Source organism: Carcharodon carcharias (genome assembly GCF_017639515.1).
Source record: "Carcharodon carcharias isolate sCarCar2 chromosome 37 unlocalized genomic scaffold, sCarCar2.pri SUPER_37_unloc_2, whole genome shotgun sequence".
Taxonomy (NCBI): domain Eukaryota; kingdom Metazoa; phylum Chordata; class Chondrichthyes; order Lamniformes; family Lamnidae; genus Carcharodon; species Carcharodon carcharias.
Window position 1 is genome coordinate 555,838 of NW_024470767.1, and position 24,273 is coordinate 580,110.

Genomic DNA, 24,273 nt, shown 5'->3' on the forward strand with positions numbered 1-24,273 from the left:
GCTGGCGGGATTTGTAGTTTCACACCACACCTACAACCCCCACAATGCAATGCGCGACTTCCCGCCCCTTCCGGCCTGAGGGTCAAATGATAAAATGGTCCCTGGAATTAAATTCTAAATCCAACTCCAGATTTTCAACCTCCAGTAAGAGGGTTGGAGGGAAAATAAACTGTTTCTATTGTCTTCTATGATTATCTTTTTCATATCCTCACTCAACCTTTCACCTAAAATGGCGGCGCCCATGCAGGTGCTCAGAGGCTGAGGGAGTTTGTCTAAAACTTCAGGGTTTGTTTTAACTGTGAGTTTCTGCAGCTGGGGTTAGAGTCACTGAATATCGAGTCTCCACATCTCCCTCCACCTGCTCAGCACTGACCCTCCGACAGTGCGGTGCTCCCTCAGTACTGACCCTCCGACAGTGCGGCGCTCCCTCAGCGCTGACCCTCCGACAGTGCGGCGCTCCCTCAGCGCTGACCCTCCGACAGTGCGGCACTCCCTCAGTATTGACCCTCCAACAGTGCGGCGCTCTCTCAGCGCTGACCCTCCGACAGTGCAGCGCTCCCTCAGTACTGACCCTCCGACAGTGCGGCTCTCCCTCAGCACTGACCCTCCGACAGTGCGACACTCCCTCAGCACTGACCCTCTGACAGTGCAGCACTCCCTCAGTACTGACCCTCCGACGGCGCGGCACTCCCTCGGCGCTGGCCCTCTGACGGCGCGGCGCTCCCTCGGCGCTGGCCCTCCGACGGCGCGGCACTCCCTCGGCGCTGACCCTCCGACGGCGCGGCGCTCCCTCGGCGCTGGCCCTCCGACAGTGCGGCGCTCCCTCAGCACTGACCCTCCGACGGTGCGGCGCTCCCTCGGTGCTGAGCCTCCCCAAGCACTGTGCTGTTGGTGCCACAGCCTGTTATCCCGGTTGTCATCTTTATCACTAAGACTAATTCTCTTTTCTTTTCACTCTGCAGACACAAAATGTCCAAACTCTCCAGAGCCACTAGAGTTGTGAAGAAGGTGGACCCCGGAACCGTGATCAGGGCCATTGTGCGTTCTGGTCAGGCAGCCCCAGGACCCCCACTTGGCCCAACGCTCGGTCAGGTAAAGTGAGGCAGTGCCCAACTGAAGAAATAAATCTCCCATTTTACCAGCTCCTTTCACCATCTGAGCATGTCCCAAAGTGTTTCACAGTGAAGGTGCTTTATGTCTGAAGTGTTATGTAGCAGCCAATTTACGCACAGCAAGATCCCACAAGCAGCAACGTGATAATGACCCAGATCATCTGTTTTTAGTGATGTTGGTTGAGGGATAAATATCAGCCCCAGGAAACCGGGGAGAACTCCCCCCTGCTCTTCTTCCAATAGTGGCTGTAGGATCTTTTACACCCACCCAAGAGGGTTAAACTTGGTTTAACCTGCACCTCTAACAGTGCAGCCCTCCCTCAGTTTATAGAATGGGACTTGAACCCGCAATCCCCTGTCTCAGAGGAGAGCGTGTAACCCACTGAGCCGCAGATGGCACCTCCTGTTTAGGAGAAATAGTCTGGCTGCTTCCCTACTGCATTGTGACCCCACATGTCCTCCGCCCTCACTGTCTGTCCTTTCCTCTCCACAGCGGGGGATTCCTATTGGTCAGTTCTGTAAGGAGTTCAACGAGAGGACAAAAGATATGAAGGAAGGGATACCACTGCCCATCAAGATCTTTGTCAACGTAAGTTTGGAATGAACGAACAATTGGCTGGAAGCAGCACTTGGATCAGTGGAGAGTTAATGTGGCGTTTGTCTTTCTTTGATGTAGTTTGAGGGAGTAATGTTGTTGACAGCCCTTGTGACTGGCCTAGAACCCTGATCTCACCAGCTGTGGCACTGTCACCCACACAGGAAAGGAGCAGACTCCGGGTCTCACCAGCTGTGGCACTGTCACCCACACAGGAAAGGAGCAGACTTCGGGTCTCACCAGCTGTGGCACTGTGACCCACACAAGAAAGGAGCAGACTCCGGGTCTCACCAGCTGTGGCACTGTCACCCACACAGGAAAGGAGCAGACTCCAGCCTCAGCTTCCGATGTGGCAACACTCAGCCTCGTGCCCCTGGGGGGGAGGGGAAGGCAGAAATCTGGCAACACCACAGCTCCTGCTCACCATCTACCCACCCAATCCCCTGCCAGGGTGGTGCTGGATGGATGTGGCTCGGCATGAAGCCATCATGGCCAAATAGCCCGCAATTATTTGCAAATGTAAAATCAGCCACTTGTTTAACCCACAGTGAGGGGCGGTCTCCTCGAGGAGAGGGGAGGGACAATGTCCTCGGGGCAGGGAGGGGAGGTGTCCTCGAGGAGAAGGGAGGGACAATGTCCTCGGGTCAGGGAGGGGAGGTGTCCTCAAGGAGAGGGGAGGGACAATGTCCTCGGGGCAGGGGAAGGGGAGTAATTCTCGGAGCTGCTCTGACCTCTGCCTGAGACGGTGCCTGGTCTGGGGGCTGTCCTTGATGTGGAGTTTGGAATCTCTGTCCACTCTAACACTGCCTCTGTTCCAGCCCGACCGGACCTATGAGCTGAAAATCAACATGCCCACGGTGTCATACTTCCTGAAGGCTGCAGCCGGCATTGAGAAGGGGGCTGGAAGGACGGGTGAGTGAACACTAGAGAGGGAAACATGGAGGGAATTGGACTTGGGTGGGGACAGGAGTAGTGCAGGAATAGAGGCAACTTGTAAACCCTGCCGAACCCCTCGATTAGATTCCAGTCTGTAACTCACTCCCGGGTATCTGTTATTCTATATATAAACTAACCGGAACCCCTCGATTAGATTCCAGTCTGTAACTCACTCCCGGGTATGTGTTATTCTATATATAAACCCCACTTAAACCCTCGATTAGATTCCAGTCTGTAACTCACTGCTGGGTATCTGTTACTCTATATATAAACACCCCATCCCTCGATTAGATTCCAGTCTGTAACTCACTCCCGGGTATCTGTTATTCTATATATAAACCACCCTGAACCCCTCGATTAGATTCCAGTCTGTAACTCACTCCCGGGTATCTGTTATTCTATATATAAACACCTGAGCCCCTCGATTAAATTCCGGTCCTTAACTCACTCCCGGGTATCTGTTATTCTATATATAAACCCCCGAGCCCATCGATTAGATTCCAGTCTGTAACTCACTCCCGGGTATCTGTTATTCTATATATAAACCACCCTGAACCCCTCGATTAGATTCCAGTCTGTGACTCATCCCGAATATCTGATATTCTAAATATAAACCCCCCAAACCCCTCGATTAGATTCCAGTCTGTAACTCACTCCCGGGTAGCTATTATTCTATATATAAAACACCCCAAACCGCTCGATTAGATTCCAGTCTGTGACTCACTCCCGGGTATCTCTTATTCTGTATAAAAACCCCCCAAACCCCTCGATTAGATTCCAGTCTGTAACTCACTCCCGGGTATCTGTTATTCTATATATAAACCCCCCAACCCCTCGATTAGATTCCAGTCTGTAACTCACTCCTGCTTATCTGTTATTTTATGTATAAACCCCCCGAACCCCTCCATTAGATTCCAGTCTGTAACTCACTCCCAGGTATCTGTTATTCTATATATAAATCACCCCGAACCCCTCGATTAGATTCCAGTCTGTAACTCACTCCCGGGTATCTGTTATTCTATATATAAACCACCCCGAACCCCTCGATTAGATTCCAGTCTGTAACTCACTCCCGGGTACCTGTTATTCTATATATAAACCACCCAAACCCCTCGATTAGATTCCATTCTGTAACACATACCCGGGTATCTGTTATTCTATATATAAACCCCCCAACCCCTCGATTAGATTCCAGTCTGTAACTCACTCCCGGGTATCTGCTATTTTATATATAAACCCCACCCCGAACCCCTCGATTAGATTCCAGTCTGTAACTCACTCCCGGGTAGCTGTTATTCTATATATAAACCCCCAAACCCCTCGATTAGATTCCAGTCTGTAATTCACTCCCTGGTGTCTGTTATTATATATATAATCCCCCAAACCCCTCGATTAGATTCCAGTCCTTAACTCACTCCCGGGTATCTGTTATTTTATATATAAACCCCGAACCCATCGATTAGAATCCAGTCTGTAACTCATTCCCGGGTATCTGCTATTTTATATATAAACCCCACCCCAAACCCCTCGATTAGATTCCAGTCTGTAATTCACTCCCGGGTATCTGTTATTCTATATATAAACCACCCGACACCCTCGATTAGATTCCAGTCTGTAACTCACTCCCGAGTATCTGTTATTCTATATATAAAACCCCGAACCCCTCGATTAGATTCCAGTCCTTAACTCACTCCCGGGTGTCTGTTGTTCTATATATAAACCACTCCAACCCCTCGATTAGATTCCCGTCTGTAACTCACTCCCGTGTATGTTATTTTATGTATAAACCACCCCGAGCCCCTCGATTAGATTCCAGTCTGTAACTCACTCCCGGGTATTTGTTATTTTATATATAAACCCCACCCCGAACCCCTCGATTAGATTCCAGTCTGTAACTCACTCCCGGGTATCTGATATTCTAAATATAAACCCCCGAACCCCTCGATTAGATTCCAGTCTGTAATTCACTCCCGGGTATCTGTTATTCTATATATAAACCACCCGACACCCTCGATTAGATTCCAGTCTGTAACTCACTCCCGGGTATGTTATTTTATTTATAAGCCACGCCGAGCCCCTCAATTAGATTCCAGTCTGTAATTCACTCCCGGGTATCTGTTATTCTATTTATAAACACCCGAGCCCCTCGATTAGATTGCAGTCCTTAACTCACTTCCGGGTATCTGTTGTTCTATATATAAACCACTCCAACCCCTCGATTAGATTCCCGTCTGTAACTCACTCCCGTGTATGTTATTTTATGTATAAACCACCCCGAACCCCTCGATTAGATTCCAGTCTGTAACACACTCCTGGGTACCTGTTATTCTATATATAAACCACCCTGAACCCCTCGATTTGATTCCAGTCTGTAACTCACTCCCTGGTATCTCTTATTCTGTATAAGAACTCCCCAAACCCCTCGATTAGATTCCAGTCTGTAACTCACTCCCGGGTAGCTATTATTCTATATATAAACCCCCCAACCCCTCGATTAGATTCCAGTCTGTAATACACTCCAGGGTATCTGTTATTCTATATGTAAACCACCCGAACCCCTCGATTAGATTCCAGTCTGTAACTCACTCCCGGGTATCTGTTATTCTATTTATAAACACCCGAGTCCCTCGATTAGATTCCAGTCCTTAACTCACTCCCGGGTATCTGCTATTTTATATATAAACCCCACCCCGAACCCCTCGATTAGATTCCAGTCTGTAACTCACTCCCGGGTAGCTGTTATTCTATATATAAACCCCCCAACCCCTCGATTAGATTCCAGTCTGTAACTCACTCCTGCTTATCTGTTATTTTATGTATAAACCCCCCGAACCCCTCCATTAGATTCCAGTCTGTAACTCACTCCCGGGTATCTGTTATTCTATATATAAATCACCCCGACCCCCTCGATTAGATTCCAGTCTGTAACTCACTCCCGGGTATCTGTTATTCTATATATAAACCACCCCGAACCCCTCGATTAGATTCCAGTCTGTAACACATACCCGGGTATCTGTTATTCTATATATAAACCCCCCAACCCCTCGATTAGATTCCAGTCTGTAACTCACTCCCGGGTATCTGCTATTTTATATATAAACCCCACCCCGAACCCCTCGATTAGATTCCAGTCTGTAACTCACTCCCGGGTAGCTGTTATTCTATATATAAACCCCCAAACCCCTCGATTAGATTCCAGTCTGTAATTCACTCCCTGGTGTCTATTATTATATATATAATCCCCCAAACCCCTCGATTAGATTCCAGTCCTTAACTCACTCCCGGGTATCTGTTATTTTATATATAAACCCCGAACCCCTCGATTAGATTCCAGTCCTTAACTCACTCCCGGGTGTCTGTTGTTCTATATATAAACCACTCCAACCCCTCGATTAGATTCCCGTCTGTAACTCACTCCCGTGTATGTTATTTTATGTATAAACCACCCCGAACCCCTCGATTAGATTCCAGTCTGTAACTCACTCCCGGGTATCTGTTATTTTATATATAAACTGCCCCAAGCCCCTCGATTAGATTCCAGTCTGTAACTCACTCCCGGGTATCTGTTATTCTATGTGTTAACCACCCGAACCCCTCGATTAGATTCCAGTCTGTAACTCACTCCCAGGTATCTGTTATTCTATATATAAACTGCCCCAAGCCTCTCGATTAGATTCCAGTCTGTAACTCACTCCCAGATATGTTATTTTATGCATAAACCACCCCGAGCCCCTCGATCAGATTCCAGTCTCTAACTCACTCCTAGGTATCTGTTATTCTATATATAAACCACCCGAACCCCTCGATTAGATTCCAGTCTGTAACTCACTCCCGGGTATCTGTTATTCTATATATAAACCCCCGAACCCCTCGATTTGATTCCAGTCTGTAACTCACTCCCTGGTATCTCTTATTCTGTATAAGAACTCCCCAAACCCCTCGATTAGATTCCAGTCTGTAACTCACTCCCGGGTATCTGTTATTCTATATATAAACCCCCAAACCGCTCGATTTGATTCCAGTCTGTAACTCACTCCCTGGTATCTCTTATTCTGTATAAGAACTCCCCAAACCACTCGATTAGATTCCAGTCTGTAACTCACTCCCGGGTATCTGTTATTCTCTATATAAACCCCCCAACCCCTCGATTAGATTCCAGTCTGTAATTCACTCCTGGGTATCCGTTATTCTATATATAAACCACAAAAACCCCTCGATTAGATTCCAGTCTGTAACTCACTCCAGGGTATCTGTTATTCTATATATAAACCACAAAAACCCCTCGATTAGATTCCAGTCTGTAACTCACTCCCGTGTATGTTATTTTATGTATAAACCACCCCGAACCCCTCGATTAGATTCCAGTCTTTAACTCACTCCCGGGTTTCTGTTATTCTATATATAAACCCCCCAACCCCTCGATTAGATTCCAGTCTGTAATTCACTCCTGGGTATCCGTTATTCTATACATAAACCACCTGAACCCCTCAATTAGATTCCTGTCTGTAACTCACTCCTGGGTATGTTATTTTATGTATAAACCACCCCGAGCCCCTCGATTAGATTCCAGTCTCTATCTCACTCCTGGGTATCTGTTATTTTATGTATAAACCGCCCGAACCCCTCGATTAGATTCCAGTCCTTAACTCACTCCCGGGTATCTGTTATTCTATTTATAAACACCCGAGCCCCTCGATTAGATTCCAGTCTGTAACTCACTCCCGTGTATCTGTTATTCAATATATAAACCCCTGAGCCGCTCGATTAGATTCCAGTCTGTAACACACACCCGGGTATCTGTTATTCTATATATAAACCACAACGAACCCCTCGATTAGATTCCAGTCTGTAACTCATTCCCGGGTATCTGCTATTTTATATATAAACCCCACCCCGAACCCCTCGATTAGATTCCAGTCTGTAACTCACTCCCGGGTATCTGATATTCTAAAGATAAACCCCCGAACCCCTCGATTAGATTCCAGTCTGTAACTCACTCCCTGGTATCTCTTATTCTGTATAAAAACACCCCAAACCCCTCGATTAGATTCCAGTCTGTAACTCACTCCCGTGTATCTGTTATTCAATATATAAACCCCTGAGCCGCTCGATTATATTCCAGTCTGTAACACACACCCGGGTATCTGTTATTCTATATATAAACCACAACGAACCCCTCGATTAGATTCCAGTCTGTAACTCATTCCCGGGTATCTGCTATTTTATATATAAACCCCACCCCAAACCCCTCGATTAGATTCCAGTCTGTAACTCACTCCCGGGTATCTGTTATTCTGTATAAAAACCCCCCAAACCCCTCGATTAGATTCCAGTCTGTAACTCACTCCCGGGTATCTGATATTCTAAATAGAAACCCCCGAACCCCTCGATTAGATTCCAGTCTGTAACTCACTCCCTGGTATCTCTTATTCTGTGTAAAAACACCCCAAACCCCTCGATTAGATTCCAGTCTGTAACTCACTCCCAGGTAGCTGTTATTCTATATATAAACCCCCAAACCCCTCGATTAGATTCCAGTCTGTAACTCACTCCCGTGTATCTGTTATTCTATATATAAGCCCCCGAGCCCCTCGATTAGATTCCAGTCTGTAACACACACCCGGGTATCTGTTATTCTATATATAAACCAAAATGAACCCCTCGATTAGATTCCAGTCTGTAACTCATTCCCGGATATCTGCTATTTTATTTATAAACCCCACCCCGAACCCCTCGATTAGATTCCAGTCTGTAACTCACTCCCGGGTATCTGATATTCTAAATATAAACCCCCGAACCCCTCGATTAGATTCCAGTCTGTAATTCACTCCCGGGTATCTGTTATTCTATATATAAACCACCCGACACCCTCGATTAGATTCCAGTCTGTAACTCACTCCCGGGTATGTTATTTTATTTATAAGCCACGCCGAGCCCCTCAATTAGATTCCAGTCTGTAATTCACTCCCGGGTATCTGTTATTCTATTTATAAACACCCGAGCCCCTCGATTAGATTGCAGTCCTTAACTCACTTCCGGGTATCTGTTGTTCTATATATAAACCACTCCAACCCCTCGATTAGATTCCCGTCTGTAACTCACTCCCGTGTATGTTATTTTATGTATAAACCACCCCGAACCCCTCGATTAGATTCCAGTCTGTAACACACTCCTGGGTACCTGTTATTCTATATATAAACCACCCTGAACCCCTCGATTAGATTCCAGTCTGTATCTCACTCCCGGGTATCTGTTATTCTATATATAAACCCCTGAACCCCTCGATTTGATTCCAGTCTGTAACTCACTCCCTGGTATCTCTTATTCTGTATAAGAACTCCCCAAACCCCTCGATTAGATTCCAGTCTGTAACTCACTCCCGGGTAGCTATTATTCTATATATAAACCCCCCAACCCCTCGATTAGATTCCAGTCTGTAATACACTCCCGGGTATCTGTTATTCTATATGTAAACCACCCGAACCCCTCGATTAGATTCCAGTCTGTAACTCACTCACGGGTATCTGTTATTCTATTTACAAACACCCGAGTCCCTCGATTAGATTCCAGTCCTTAACTCACTCCCGGATATCTGTTATTCTATATATAAACCACCCCGAACCGCTCGATTAGATTCCAGTCTGTGACTCACTCCCGGGTATCTCTTATTCTGTATAAAAACCCCCCAAACACCTCGATTAGATTCCAGTCTGTAACTCACTCCCGGGTATCTGTTATTCTATATATAAACCCCCAACCCCTCGATTAGATTCCAGTCTGTAACTCACTCCTGCTTATCTGTTATTTTATGTATAAACCCCCCGAACCCCTCCATTAGATTCCAGTCTGTAACTCACTCCCGGGTATCTGTTATTCTATATATAAATCACCCCGAACCGCTCGATTAGATTCCAGTCTGTAACTCACTCCCGGGTATCTGTTATTCTATATATAAACCACCCCGAACCCCTCGATTAGATTCCAGTCTGTAACTCACTCCCGGGTATCTGCTATTTTATATATAAACCCCACCCCGAACCCCTCGATTAGATTCCAGTCTGTAACTCACTCCCGGGTGGCTGTTATTCTATATATAAACCCCCAAACCCCTCGATTAGATTCCAGTCTGTAATTCACTCCCTGGTGTCTATTATTATATATATAATCCCCCAAACCCCTCGATTAGATTCCAGTCCTTAACTCACTCCCGGGTATCTGTTATTTTATATATAAACCCCGAACCCATCGATTAGATTCCAGTCTGTAACTCATTCCCGGGTATCTGCTATTTTATATATAAACCCCACCCCAAACCCCTCGATTAGATTCCAGTCTGTAATTCACTCCCGGGTATCTGTTATTCTATATATAAACCACCCGACACCCTCGATTAGATTCCTGTCTGTAACTCACTCCCGGGTATGTTATTTTATGTATAAACCACGCCAAGCCCCTCGGTTAGATTCCAGTCTGTAACTCACTCCCGAGTATCTGTTATTCTATATATAAAACCCCGAACCCCTCGATGAGATTCCAGTCTGTAATTCACTCCTGGGTATCTGTTATTCTATTTATAAACCACCCAAACCCCTCGATTAGATTCCAGTCTGTAACTCACTCCCGGGTATGTTATTTTATGTATAAACCACCCCGAGCCCCTCGATTAGATTCCAGTCTCTAACTCACTCCTAGATATCTGTTATTCTATATATAAACCACCCGAACCCCTCGATTAGATTCCAGTCTGTAACTCACTCCCGGGTATCTGTTATTCTATATATAAACCCCTGAACCCCTCGATTTGATTCCAGTCTGTAACTCACTCCCTGGTATCTCTTATTCTGTATAAGAACTCCCCAAACCCCTCGATTAGATTCCAGTCTGTAACTCACTCCCGGGTATCTGTTATTCTATATATAAACCCCCCAACCCCTCGATTAGATTCCAGTCTGTAATTCACTCCCGGGTATCTGTTATTCTATAGATAAAGCACCCGACACCCTCGATTAGATTCCAGTCTGTAACTCACTCCCGGGTATGTTATTTTATTTATAAGCCACGCCGAGCCCCTCAATTAGATTCCAGTCTGTAATTCACTCCCGGGTATCTGTTATTCTATTTATAAACACCCGAGCCCCTCGATTAGATTGCAGTCCTTAACTCACTTCCGGGTATCTGTTGTTCTATATATAAACCACTCCAACCCCTCGATTAGATTCCCGTCTGTAACTCACTCCCGTGTATGTTATTTTATGTATAAACCACCCCGAACCCCTCGATTAGATTCCAGTCTGTAACACACTCCTGGGTGTCTGTTATTCTATATATAAACCACCCTGAACCCCTCGATTAGATTCCAGTCTGTAACTCACTCCCGGGTATCTGTTATTCTATATATAAACCCCTGAACCCCTCGATTTGATTCCAGTCTGTAACTCACTCCCTGGTATCTCTTATTCTGTATAAGAACTCCCCAAACCCCTCGATTAGATTCCAGTCTGTAACTCACTCCCGGGTATCTGTTATTCTATATATAAACCCCCCAACCCCTCGATTAGATTCCAGTCTGTAATTCACTCCTGGGTATCCGTTATTCTATATATAAACCACCTGAACCCCTCGATTAGATTCCTGTCTGTAACTCACTCCTGGGTATGTTATTTTATGTATAAACCACCCCGAGCCCCTCGATTAGATTCCAGTCTCTATCTCACTCCTGGGTATCTGTTATTTTATGTATAAACCGCCCGAACCCCTCAATTAGATTCCAGTCCTTAACTCACTCCCGGGTATCTGTTATTCTATTTATAAACACCCGAGCCCCTCGATTAGATTCCAGTCTGTAACTCATTCCCGTGTATCTGTTATTCAATATATAAACGCCTGAGCCGCTCGATTAGATTCCAGTCTGTAACACACACCCGGGTATCTGTTATTCTATATATAAACCACAACGAACCCCTCGATTAGATTCCAGTCTGTAACTCACTCCCGGGTATCTGTTATTCTATATATAAACCCCTGAACCCCTCGATTTGATTCCAGTCTGTAACTCACTCCCTGGTATCTCTTATTCTGTATAAGAACTCCCCAAACCCCTCGATTAGATTCCAGTCTGTATTTCACTCCTGGGTATCCGTTATTCTATATATAAACCACCTGAACCCCTCGATTAGATTCCTGTCTGTAACTCACTCCTGGGTATATTATTTTATGTATAAACCACCCCGAGCCCCTCGATTAGATTCCAGTCTCTATCTCACTCCTGGGTATCTGTTATTTTATGTATAAACCGCCCGAACCCCTCGATTAGATTTCCAGTCTGTAATTCACTCCCGGGTATCTGTTATTGTATATATAAACCACCCGACACCCTCGATTAGATTCCAGTCTGTAACTCACTCCCGGGTATGTTATTTTATGTATAAACCACGCCAAGCCCCTCGGTTAGATTCCAGTCTGTAACTCACTCCCGAGTATCTGTTATTCTATATATAAAACCCCGAACCCCTCGATGAGATTCCAGTCTGTAATTCACTCCTGGGTATCTGTTATTCTATTTATAAACCACCCAAACCCCTCGATTAGATTCCAGTCTGTAATTCACTCCCGGGTATGTTATTTTATGTATAAACCACCCCGAGCCCCTCGATTAGATTCCAGTCTCTAACTCACTCCTAGGTATCTGTTATTCTATATATAAACCACCCGAACCCCTCGATTAGATTCCAGTCTGTAACTCACTCCCGGGTATCTGTTATTCTATATATAAACCCCTGAACCCCTCGATTTGATTCCAGTCTGTAACTCACTCCCTGGTATCTCTTATTCTGTATAAGAACTCCCCAAACCCCTCGATTAGATTCCAGTCTGTAACTCACTCCCGGGTATCTGTTATTCTATATATAAACCCCCCAACCCCTCGATTAGATTCCAGTCTGTAATTCACTCCTGGGTATCCGTTATTCTATATATAAACCACCTGAACCCCTCGATTAGATTCCTGTCTGTAACTCACTCCTGGGTATGTTATTTTATGTATAAACCACCCCGAGCCCCTCGAATAGATTCCAGTCTCTATCTCACTCCTGGGTATCTGTTATTTTATGTATAAACCGCCCGAACCCCTCGTTTAGATTCCAGTCCTTAACTCACTCCCGGGTATCTGTTATTCTATTTATAAACACCCGAGCCCCTCGATTAGATTCCAGTCTGTAACTCACTCCCGTGTATCTGTTATTCAATATATAAACCCCTGTGCCGCTCGATTAGATTCCAGTCTGTAACAAACACCCGGGTATCTGTTATTCTATATATAAACCACAACGAACCCCTCGATTAGATTCCAGTCTATAACTCATTCCCGGGTATCTGCTATTTTATATATAAACCCCACCCCGAACCCCTCGATTAGATTCCAGTCTGTAACTCACTCCCGGGTATCTGATATTCTAAAGATAAACCCCCGAACCCCTCGATTAGATTCCAGTCTGTGACTCACTCCCTGGTATCTCTTATTCTGTATAAAAACACCCCAAACCCCTCGATTAGATTCCAGTCTGTAACTCACTCCCGTGTATCTGTTATTCAATATATAAACCCCTGAGCCGCTCGATTATATTCCAGTCTATAACACACACCCGGGTATCTGTTATTCTATATATAAACCGCAACGAACCCCTCGATTAGATTCCAGTCTGTAACTCATTCCCGGGTATCTGCTATTTTATATATAAACCCCACCCCAAACCCCTCGATTAGATTCCAGTCTGTAACTCACTCCCGGGTATCTGATATTCTAAATATAAACCCCCGAACCCCTCGATTAGATTCCAGTCTGTAACTCACTCCCTGGTATCTCTTATTCTGTATAAAAACCCCCAAACCCCTCGATTAGATTCCAGTCTGTAATTCACTCCCGGTTATCTGTTATTCTATATATAAACCACCCGACACCCTCGATTAGATTCCAGTCTGTAACTCACTCCCGGGTATGTTATTTTATGTATAAACCACGCCAAGCCCCTCGATTAGATTCCAGTCTGTAACTCACTCCCGAGTATCTGTTATTCTATATATAAACCCCCCAACCCCTCGATTAGATTCTAGTCTGTAATTCACTCCTGGGTATCCGTTATTCTATATATAAACCACCCGAACCCCTCGATTAGATTCCTGTCTGTAACTCACTCCTGGGTATGTTATTTTATGAAAAACCACCCCGAGCCCCTCGATTAGATTCCAGTCTCTATCTCACTCCTGGGTATCTGTTATTTTATGTATAAATCCCCCGAACCCCTCGATTAGATTCCAGTCCTTAACTCACTCCTGGGTATCTGTTATTCTATATATAAACCCCCCAAACCCCTCGATTAGAATCCAGTCTGTAATTCACCTTCGGGTATGTTATTTTATGTATAAACCACCCCGAGCCCCTCGATTAGATTCCAGTCTCTAACTCACTCCTACGTATCTGTTATTCTATATATAAACCACCCGAACCCCTCGATTAGATTCCAGTCTGTAACTCACTCCCGGGTATGTTATTTTATGTATAAACCATCCCGAACCCCTCGATTAGATTCCAGTCTGTGACTCACTCCCGGGTATCTGTTATTCTATATATAAACCCCCGAAACACTCGATTTGATTCCAGTCTGTAACTCACTCCCTGGTTTCTCTTATTCTGTATAAGAACTCCCCAAACCCCTCGATTAGATTCCAGTCTGTAACTCACTCCCGGGTATCTTTTATTCTCTATATAAACCCCCCAACCCCTCGATTAGATACCAGTCTGTAATTCACTCCTGGGTATCCGTTATTCTATATATAAACCACCCAAACCCCTCGATTAGATTCCAGTCTGTAACTCACTCCCGGGTATCTGTTATTCTATATATAAACCACACCGAAACCCTCGATTTGATTCCAGTCTGTAACTCACTCCCGGGTAGCTGTTATTCTATATATAAACCCCCAAACCCCTCGATTAGATTCCAGTCTGTAATTCACTCCCGGGTATCTGTTATTCTATATATAAACCACCCGACACCCTCGATTAGATTCCAGTCTGTAACTCACTCCCGGGTATGTTATTTTATGTATAAACCACGCCAAGCCCCTCGGTTAGATTCCAGTCTGTAACTCACTCCCGAGTATCTGTTATTCTATATATAAAACCCCGAACCCCTCGATGAGATTCCAGTCTGTAATTCACTCCTGGGTATCTGTTATTCTATTTATAAACCACCCAAACCCCTCGATTAGATTCCAGTCTGTAACTCACTCCCGGGTATGTTATTTTATGTATAAACCACCCCGAGCCCCTCGATTAGATTCCAGTCTCTAACTCACTCCTAGATATCTGTTATTCTATATATCAACCACCCGAACCCCTCGATTAGATTCCAGTCTGTAACTCACTCCCGGGTATCTGTTATTCTATATATAAACCCCTGAACCCCTCGATTTGATTCCAGTCTGTAACTCACTCCCTGGTATCTCTTATTCTGTATAAGAACTCCCCAAACCCCTCGATTAGATTCCAGTCTGTAACTCACTCCCGGGTATCTGTTATTCTATATATAAACCCCCCAACCCCTCGATTAGATTCCAGTCTGTAATTCACTCCCGGGTATCTGTTATTCTATAGATAAAGCACCCGACACCCTCGATTAGATTCCAGTCTGTAACTCACTCCCGGGTATGTTATTTTATTTATAAGCCACGCCGAGCCCCTCAATTAGATTCCAGTCTGTAATTCACTCCCGGGTATCTGTTATTCTATTTATAAACACCCGAGCCCCTCGATTAGATTGCAGTCCTTAACTCACTTCCGGGTATCTGTTGTTCTATATATAAACCACTCCAACCCCTCGATTAGATTCCCGTCTGTAACTCACTCCCGTGTATGTTATTTTATGTATAAACCACCCCGAACCCCTCGATTAGATTCCAGTCTGTAACACACTCCTGGGTGTCTGTTATTCTATATATAAACCACCCTGAACCCCTCGATTAGATTCCAGTCTGTAACTCACTCCCGGGTATCTGTTATTCTATATATAAACCCCTGAACCCCTCGATTTGATTCCAGTCTGTAACTCACTCCCTGGTATCTCTTATTCTGTATAAGAACTCCCCAAACCCCTCGATTAGATTCCAGTCTGTAACTCACTCCCGGGTATCTGTTATTCTATATATAAACCCCCCAACCCCTCGATTAGATTCCAGTCTGTAATTCACTCCTGGGTATCCGTTATTCTATATATAAACCACCTGAACCCCTCGATTAGATTCCTGTCTGTAACTCACTCCTGGGTATGTTATTTTATGTATAAACCACCCCGAGCCCCTCGATTAGATTCCAGTCTCTATCTCACTCCTGGGTATCTGTTATTTTATGTATAAACCGCCCGAACCCCTCAATTAGATTCCAGTCCTTAACTCACTCCCGGGTATCTGTTATTCTATTTATAAACACCCGAGCCCCTCGATTAGATTCCAGTCTGTAACTCATTCCCGTGTATCTGTTATTCAATATATAAACCCCTGAGCCGCTCGATTAGATTCCAGTCTGTAACACACACCCGGGTATCTGTTATTCTATATATAAACCACAACGAACCCCTCGATTAGATTCCAGTCTGTAACTCACTCCCGGGTATCTGTTATTCTATATATAAACCCCTGAACCCCTCGATTTGATTCCAGTCTGTAACTCACTCCCTGGTATCTCTTATTCTGTATAAGAACTCCCCAAACCCCTCGATTAGATTCCAGTCTGTATTTCACTCCTGGGTATCCGTTATTCTATATATAAACCACCTGAACCCCTCGATTAGATTCCTGTCTGTAACTCACTCCTGGGTATATTATTTTATGTATAAACCACCCCGAGCCCCTCGATTAGATTCCAGTCTCTATCTCACTCCTGGGTATCTGTTATTTTATGTATAAACCGCCCGAACCCCTCGATTAGATTCCAGTCTGTAATTCACTCCCGGGTATCTGTTATTCTATATATAAACCACCCGACACCCTCGATTAGATTCCAGTCTGTAACTCACTCCCGGGTATGTTATTTTATGTATAAACCACGCCAAGCCCCTCGGTTAGATTCCAGTCTGTAACTCACTCCCGAGTATCTGTTATTCTATATATAAAACCCCGAACCCCTCGATGAGATTCCAGTCTGTAATTCACTCCTGGGTATCTGTTATTCTATTTATAAACCACCCAAACCCCTCGATTAGATTCCAGTCTGTAACTCACTCCCGGGTATCTGTTATTCTATATATAAACCCCTGAACCCCTCGATTTGATTCCAGTCTGTAACTCACTCCCTGGTATCTCTTATTCTGTATAAGAACTCCCCAAACCCCTCGATTAGATTCCAGTCTGTATTTCACTCCTGGGTATCCGTTATTCTATATATAAACCACCTGAACCCCTCGATTAGATTCCTGTCTGTAACTCACTCCTGGGTATATTATTTTATGTATAAACCACCCCGAGCCCCTCGATTAGATTCCAGTCTCTATCTCACTCCTGGGTATCTGTTATTTTATGTATAAACCGCCCGAACCCCTCGATTAGATTCCAGTCTGTAATTCACTCCCGGGTATCTGTTATTCTATATATAAACCACCCGACACCCTCGATTAGATTCCAGTCTGTAACTCACTCCCGGGTATGTTATTTTATGTATAAACCACGCCAAGCCCCTCGGTTAGATTCCAGTCTGTAACTCACTCCCGAGTATCTGTTATTCTATATATAAAACCCCGAACCCCTCGATGAGATTCCAGTCTGTAATTCACTCCTGGGTATCTGTTATTCTATTTATAAACCACCCAAACCCCTCGATTAGATTCCAGTCTGTAACTCACTCCCGGGTATGTTATTTTATGTATAAACCACCCCGAGCCCCTCGATTAGATTCCAGTCTCTAACTCGCTCCTAGATATCTGTTATTCTATATATAAACCACCCGAACCCCTCGATTAGATTCCAGTCTGTAACTCACTCCCGGGTATCTGTTATTCTATATATAAACCCCTGAACCCCTCGATTTGATTCCAGTCTGTAACTCACTCCCTGGTATCTCTTATTCTGTATAAGAACTCCCCAAACCCCTCGATTAGATTCCAGTCTGTAACTCACTCCCGGGTATCTGTTATTCTATATATAAACCCCCCAACCCCCCGATTAGATTCCAGTCTGTAATTCACTCCCGGGTATCTGTTATTCTATAGATAAAGCACCCGACACCCTCGATTAGATTCCAGTCTGTAACTCACTCCCGGGTATCTGTTATTTTATTTATAAGCCACGCCGAGCCCCTCAATTAGATTCCAGTCTGTAATTCACTCCCGGGTATCTGTTATTCTATTTATAAACACCCGAACCCCTCGATTAGATTCCAGTCCTTAACTCACTTCCGGGTATCTGTTGTTCTATATATAAACCACTCCAACCCCTCGATTAGATTCCCGTCTGTAACTCACTCCCGTGTATGTTATTTTATGTATAAACCACCCCGAACCCCTCGATTAGATTCCAGTCTGTAACACACTCCTGGGTGTCTGTTATTCTATATATAAACCACCCTGAACCCCTCGATTAGATTCCAGTCTGTAACTCACTCCCGGGTATCTGTTATTCTATATATAAACCCCTGAACCCCTCGATTTGATTCCAGTCTGTAACTCACTCCCTGGTATCTCTTATTCTGTATAAGAACTCCCCAAACCCCTCGATTAGATTCCAGTCTGTAACTCACTCCCGGGTATCTGTTATTCTATATATAAACCCCCCAACCCCTCGATTAGATTCCAGTCTGTAATTCACTCCTGGGTATCCGTTATTCTATATATAAACCACCTGAACCCCTCGATTAGATTCCTGTCTGTAACTCACTCCTGGGTATGTTATTTTATGTATAAACCACCCCGAGCCCCTCGATTAGATTCCAGTCTCTATCTCACTCCTGGGTATCTGTTATTTTATGTATAAACCGCCCGAACCCCTCGATTAGATTCCAGTCCTTAACTCACTCCCGGGTATCTGTTATTCTATTTATAAACACCCGAGCCCCTCGATTAGCTTCCAGTCTGTAACTCATTCCCGTGTATCTGTTATTCAATATATAAACCCCTGAGCCGCTCGATTAGATTCCAGTCTGTAACACACACCCGGGTATCTGTTATTCTATATATAAACCACCCTGAACCCCTCGATTAGATTCCAGTCTGTAACTCACTCCCGGGTATCTGTTATTCTATATATAAACCCCTGAACCCCTCGATTTGATTCCAGTCTGTAACTCACTCCCTGGTATCTCTTATTCTGTATAAGAACTCCCCAAACCCCTCGATTAGATTCCAGTCTGTATTTCACTCCTGGGTATCCGTTATTCTATATATAAACCACCTGAACCCCTCGATTAGATTCCAGTCTGTAACTCACTCCTGGGTATATTATTTTATGTATAAACCACCCCGAGCCCCTCGATTAGATTCCAGTCTCTATCTCACTCCTGGGTATCTGTTATTTTATGTATAAACCGCCCGAACCCCTCGATTAGATTCCAGTCTGTAATTCACTCCCGGGTATCTGTTATTCTATATATAAACCACCCGACACCCTCGATTAGATTCCAGTCTGTAACTCACTCCCGGGTATGTTATTTTATGTATAAACCACGCCAAGCCCCTCGGTTAGATTCCAGTCTGTAACTCACTCCCGAGTATCTGTTATTCTATATATAAAACCCCGAACCCCTCGATGAGATTCCAGTCTGTAATTCACTCCTGGGTATCTGTTATTCTATTTATAAACCACCCAAACCCCTCGATTAGATTCCAGTCTGTAATTCACTCCCGGGTATGTTATTTTATGTATAAACCACCCCGAGCCCCTCGATTAGATTCCAGTCTCTAACTCACTCCTAGGTATCTGTTATTCTATATATAAACCACCCGAACCCCTCGATTAGATTCCAGTCTGTAACTCACTCCCGGGTATCTGTTATTCTATATATAAACCCCTGAACCCCTCGATTTGATTCCAGTCTGTAACTCACTCCCTGGTATCTCTTATTCTGTATAAGAACTCCCCAAACCCCTCGATTAGATTCCAGTCTGTAACTCACTCCCGGGTATCTGTTATTCTATATATAAACCCCCCAACCCCTCGATTAGATTCCAGTCTGTAATTCACTCCTGGGTATCCGTTATTCTATATATAAACCACCTGAACCCCTCGATTAGATTCCTGTCTGTAACTCACTCCTGGGTATGTTATTTTATGTATAAACCACCCCGAGCCCCTCGAATAGATTCCAGTCTCTATCTCACTCCTGGGTATCTGTTATTTTATGTATAAACCGCCCGAACCCCTCGTTTAGATTCCAGTCCTTAACTCACTCCCGGGTATCTGTTATTCTATTTATAAACACCCGAGCCCCTCGATTAGATTCCAGTCTGTAACTCACTCCCGTGTATCTGTTATTCAATATATAAACCCCTGAGCCGCTCGATTAGATTCCAGTCTGTAACAAACACCCGGGTATCTGTTATTCTATATATAAACCACAACGAACCCCTCGATTAGATTCCAGTCTATAACTCATTCCCGGGTATCTGCTATTTTATATATAAACCCCACCCCGAACCCCTCGATTAGATTCCAGTCTGTAACTCACTCCCGGGTATCTGATATTCTAAAGGTAAACCCCCGAACCCCTCGATTAGATTCCAGTCTGTGACTCACTCCCTGGTATCTCTTATTCTGTATAAAAACACCCCAAACCCCTCGATTAGATTCCAGTCTGTAACTCACTCCCGTGTATCTGTTATTCAATATATAAACCCCTGAGCCGCTCGATTATATTCCAGTCTATAACACACACCCGGGTATCTGTTATTCTATATATAAACCGCAACGAACCCCTCGATTAGATTCCAGTCTGTAACTCATTCCCGGGTATCTGCTATTTTATATATAAACCCCACCCCAAACCCCTCGATTAGATTCCAGTCTGTAACTCACTCCCGGGTATCTGATATTCTAAATATAAACCCCCGAACCCCTCAATTAGATTCCAGTCTGTAACTCACTCCCTGGTATCTCTTATTCTGTATAAAAACCCCCAAACCCCTCGATTAGATTCCAGTCTGTAATTCACTCCCGGTTATCTGTTATTCTATATATAAACCACCCGACACCCTCGATTAGATTCCAGTCTGTAACTCACTCCCGGGTATGTTATTTTATGTATAAACCACGCCAAGCCCCTCGATTAGATTCCAGTCTGTAACTCACTCCCGAGTATCTGTTATTCTATATATAAACCCCCCAACCCCTCGATTAGATTCTAGTCTGTAATTCACTCCTGGGTATCCGTTATTCTATATATAAACCACCCGAACCCCTCGATTAGATTCCTGTCTGTAACTCACTCCTGGGTATGTTATTTTATGTATAAACCACCCCGAGCCCCTCGATTAGATTCCAGTCTCTATCTCACTCCTGGGTATCTGTTATTTTATGTATAAATCCCCCGAACCCCTCGATTAGATTCCAGTCCTTAACTCACTCCTGGGTATCTGTTATTCTATATATAAACCCCCCAAACCCCTCGATTAGAATCCAGTCTGTAATTCACTCCCGGGTATGTTATTTTATGTATAAACCACCCCGAGCCCCTCGATTAGATTCCAGTCTCTAACTCACTCCTAGGTATCTGTTATTCTATATATAAACCACCCGAACCCCTCGATTAGATTCCAGTCTGTAACTCACTCCCGGGTATGTTATTTTATGTATAAACCATCCCGAACCCCTCGATTAGATTCCAGTCTGTGACTCACTCCCGGGTATCTGTTATTCTATATATAAACCCCCGAAACACTCGATTTGATTCCAGTCTGTAACTCACTCCCTGGTTTCTCTTATTCTGTATAAGAACTCCCCAAACCCCTCGATTAGATTCCAGTCTGTAACTCACTCCCGGGTATCTGTTATTCTCTATATAAACCCCCCAACCCCTCGATTAGATACCAGTCTGTAATTCACTCCTGGGTATCCGTTATTCTATATATAAACCACCCAAACCCCTCGATTAGATTCCAGTCTGTAACTCACTCCCGGGTATCTGTTATTCTATATATAAACCACACCGAAACCCTCGATTTGATTCCAGTCTGTAACTCACTCCCGGGTAGCTGTTATTCTATATATAAACCCCCAAACCCCTCGATTAGATTCCAGTCTGTAATTCACTCCCGGGTATCTGTTATTCTATATATAAACCACCCGACACCCTCGATTAGATTCCAGTCTGTAACTCACTCCCGGGTATGTTATTTTATGTATAAAATACGCCAAGCCCCTCGATTAGATTCCAGTCTGTAACTCACTCCCGAGAATGTTATTCTATATATAAAACCCCAAACCCCTCGATTAGATTCCAGTCTGTAATTCACTCCTTGGTATCTGTTATTCTATTTATAAACACCCGAGCCCCTCGATTAGATTCCAGTCCTTAACTCACTCCCGGGTATCTGTTGTTCTGTATATAAACCACTCCAACCCCTCGATTAGATTCCAGTCTGTAATTCACTCCCGGGTATGTTATTTTATGTATAAACCACGCCAAGCCCCTCGATTAGATTCCAGTCTATAACTCACTCCCGAGTATCTGTTATTCTATATATAAAACCCCGAACCCCTCGATTAGATTCCAGTCTGTAATTCACTCCTGGGTATCTGTTATTCTATTTATAAATCACCCAAACCCCTCGATTAGATTCCAGTCTGTAACTCACTCCCGGGTATCTGTTATTCTATATATAAACCCCTGAACCCCTCGATTTGATTCCAGTCTGTAACACACTCCCTGGTATCTCTTATTCTGTATAAGAACTCCCCAAACCCCTCGATTAGATTCCAGTCTGTAACTCACTCCCGGGTATCTGTTATTCTATATATAAACCTCCCAACCCCTCGATTAGATTCCAGTCTGTAATTCACTCCTGGGTATCCGTTATTCTATATATAAACCACCCGAACCCCTCGATTAGATTCCAATCCTTAACTCACTCCTGGGTATCTGTTATTCTATATATAAACCCCTGAGCTACTCGATTAGATTCCAGTCTGTAACTCACTCCCGGGTATATGTTATTCTATATATAAACCACCCGAACCCCTCGATTAGATTCCAGTCTGTAACTCGCTCCCGGGTATCTGTTATTCTATATATAAACCACCCGAACCCCTCGATTAGATTCCAGTCCATAACTCACTCCCGGGTATCTGTTATGGTATATATAAACCCCCTGAACCCCTCAATTAGATTCCAGTCTGTAACTCGCTCCCGGGTATCTGTTATGGTTTATATAAACCCCCTGAACCCCTCGAATAGATTCCAGTCTGTAACTCACTCCCAGGTATCCGTTATTCTGCATATAAACCACCCCGAACCCCTCGATTAGATTCCAGTCTGTAACTCACTCCCGGGTACCCCTGGTTACGATGACTGCCGGACTGGTGAGTGAGCTGATTATTCTGACCGGTTTGCCTTCTCCCCAGGTCACGAGGTCGCTGGCATGGTGACGGTGAAACATATCTATGAAATTGCCAAGGTGAAGTCACAGGACGAGAGCTTTCTCCTGCAGGACATGTCGCTGGAGAACGTGTGTAAGGGTTTGATCGGTTGTGCCAAGTCCCTCGGGATCAAAGTGGTTCGAGAGTAAGTCCTTGAGCTGGGTGTGCCCCCTGGTTGGTTAATGTACAAAACCCGTACAGATTATGGAGGGTGTTTGGTGGGGAGTGAGGGGGTAAACCAGCTTGTCGGGGGTGGGGGGTGGGGGGTGATTCCTGCTCCCCACTCCCCGTCCAGTAGCCCCAGTGCTAACCGAGCGGGTGCGTCAGGACCTGGTGTTCCCTGGTGATGCAGCCCATGGTTGAGCAGCTCCTGCCAATCACCAGCTGCCCTGTTGGGGGGTGTGGGGGTGGGGCACTCTCACATATCGAGAGTGGACCCCCGGTGAGGGGGGGCAGTGTGTTGGGGAGAGTCCTGGGGAGATTCACGCCTGTCGCTCAGTGAAGATTTGCAGCTTGCAGTGGGGCTGTGGGGAGTTTGTGCATCTTTCTAATTGTATTAACCATCTCTTTCTCTCTCCCGCCCCCCACCCCCCCCCCCGGACTCTCCGCAGCCTCTCTTCCGAGGACTATGCCAGGTTTCGTGAGGAGAGGGAGGAGCAGCTGAGGGCAGAGGCTGCCTCCCTCGATGCAGCAGCCAGCAAGAAGAAATAATCCATCGGGTGAAACTCATCCTCACCCGATCCACAACCAGAAACCAACCCCGCACCCCACTCTCCCCCTCCCCTCCCCTCCCCTTTCAGTCCCCCTGCCCTCCCTCCTGCCCTCCCTCTCTCCTCTCCCTCACTCCCTCGGGTTGACACTCTGTGGTTGATGACGAAGGGTGAGACTATTATCCCGAGAGCCCCTCTCACAGCCGAGCAGCTTCCAGACTCCAGCTTCTTTCGGTTTCCAGACGGCCGGGGAGACGCAGGCCGTGGGACTGGGGTCCAGGCGCTGGGAGTGTAAGGGGAGGGGGTC

The 24,273-nt window shown here is 45.0% G+C and overlaps 1 protein-coding gene across 2 annotated transcripts; it reads left to right on the forward strand.

Moving 5' to 3' along the window:
- The first annotated feature begins 142 nt into the window (after positions 1-142).
- On the forward strand, positions 143-24,273 carry mrpl11 (mitochondrial ribosomal protein L11). Of its 2 annotated transcripts, none has more exons than XM_041182043.1 (6): positions 143-298; positions 963-1,092; positions 1,606-1,701; positions 2,526-2,619; positions 23,242-23,401; positions 23,868-24,273. In XM_041182043.1, exons 2-6 carry the CDS (start codon positions 970-972, stop codon positions 23,965-23,967), a joined length of 573 nt encoding a protein of 190 aa, XP_041037977.1. In that variant the 5' UTR covers positions 143-298; positions 963-969; the 3' UTR covers positions 23,968-24,273. The 2 variants fall into 2 exon arrangements, with proteins under 2 accessions (XP_041037977.1, XP_041037978.1); XM_041182044.1 differs by having other exon boundaries at positions 215-285.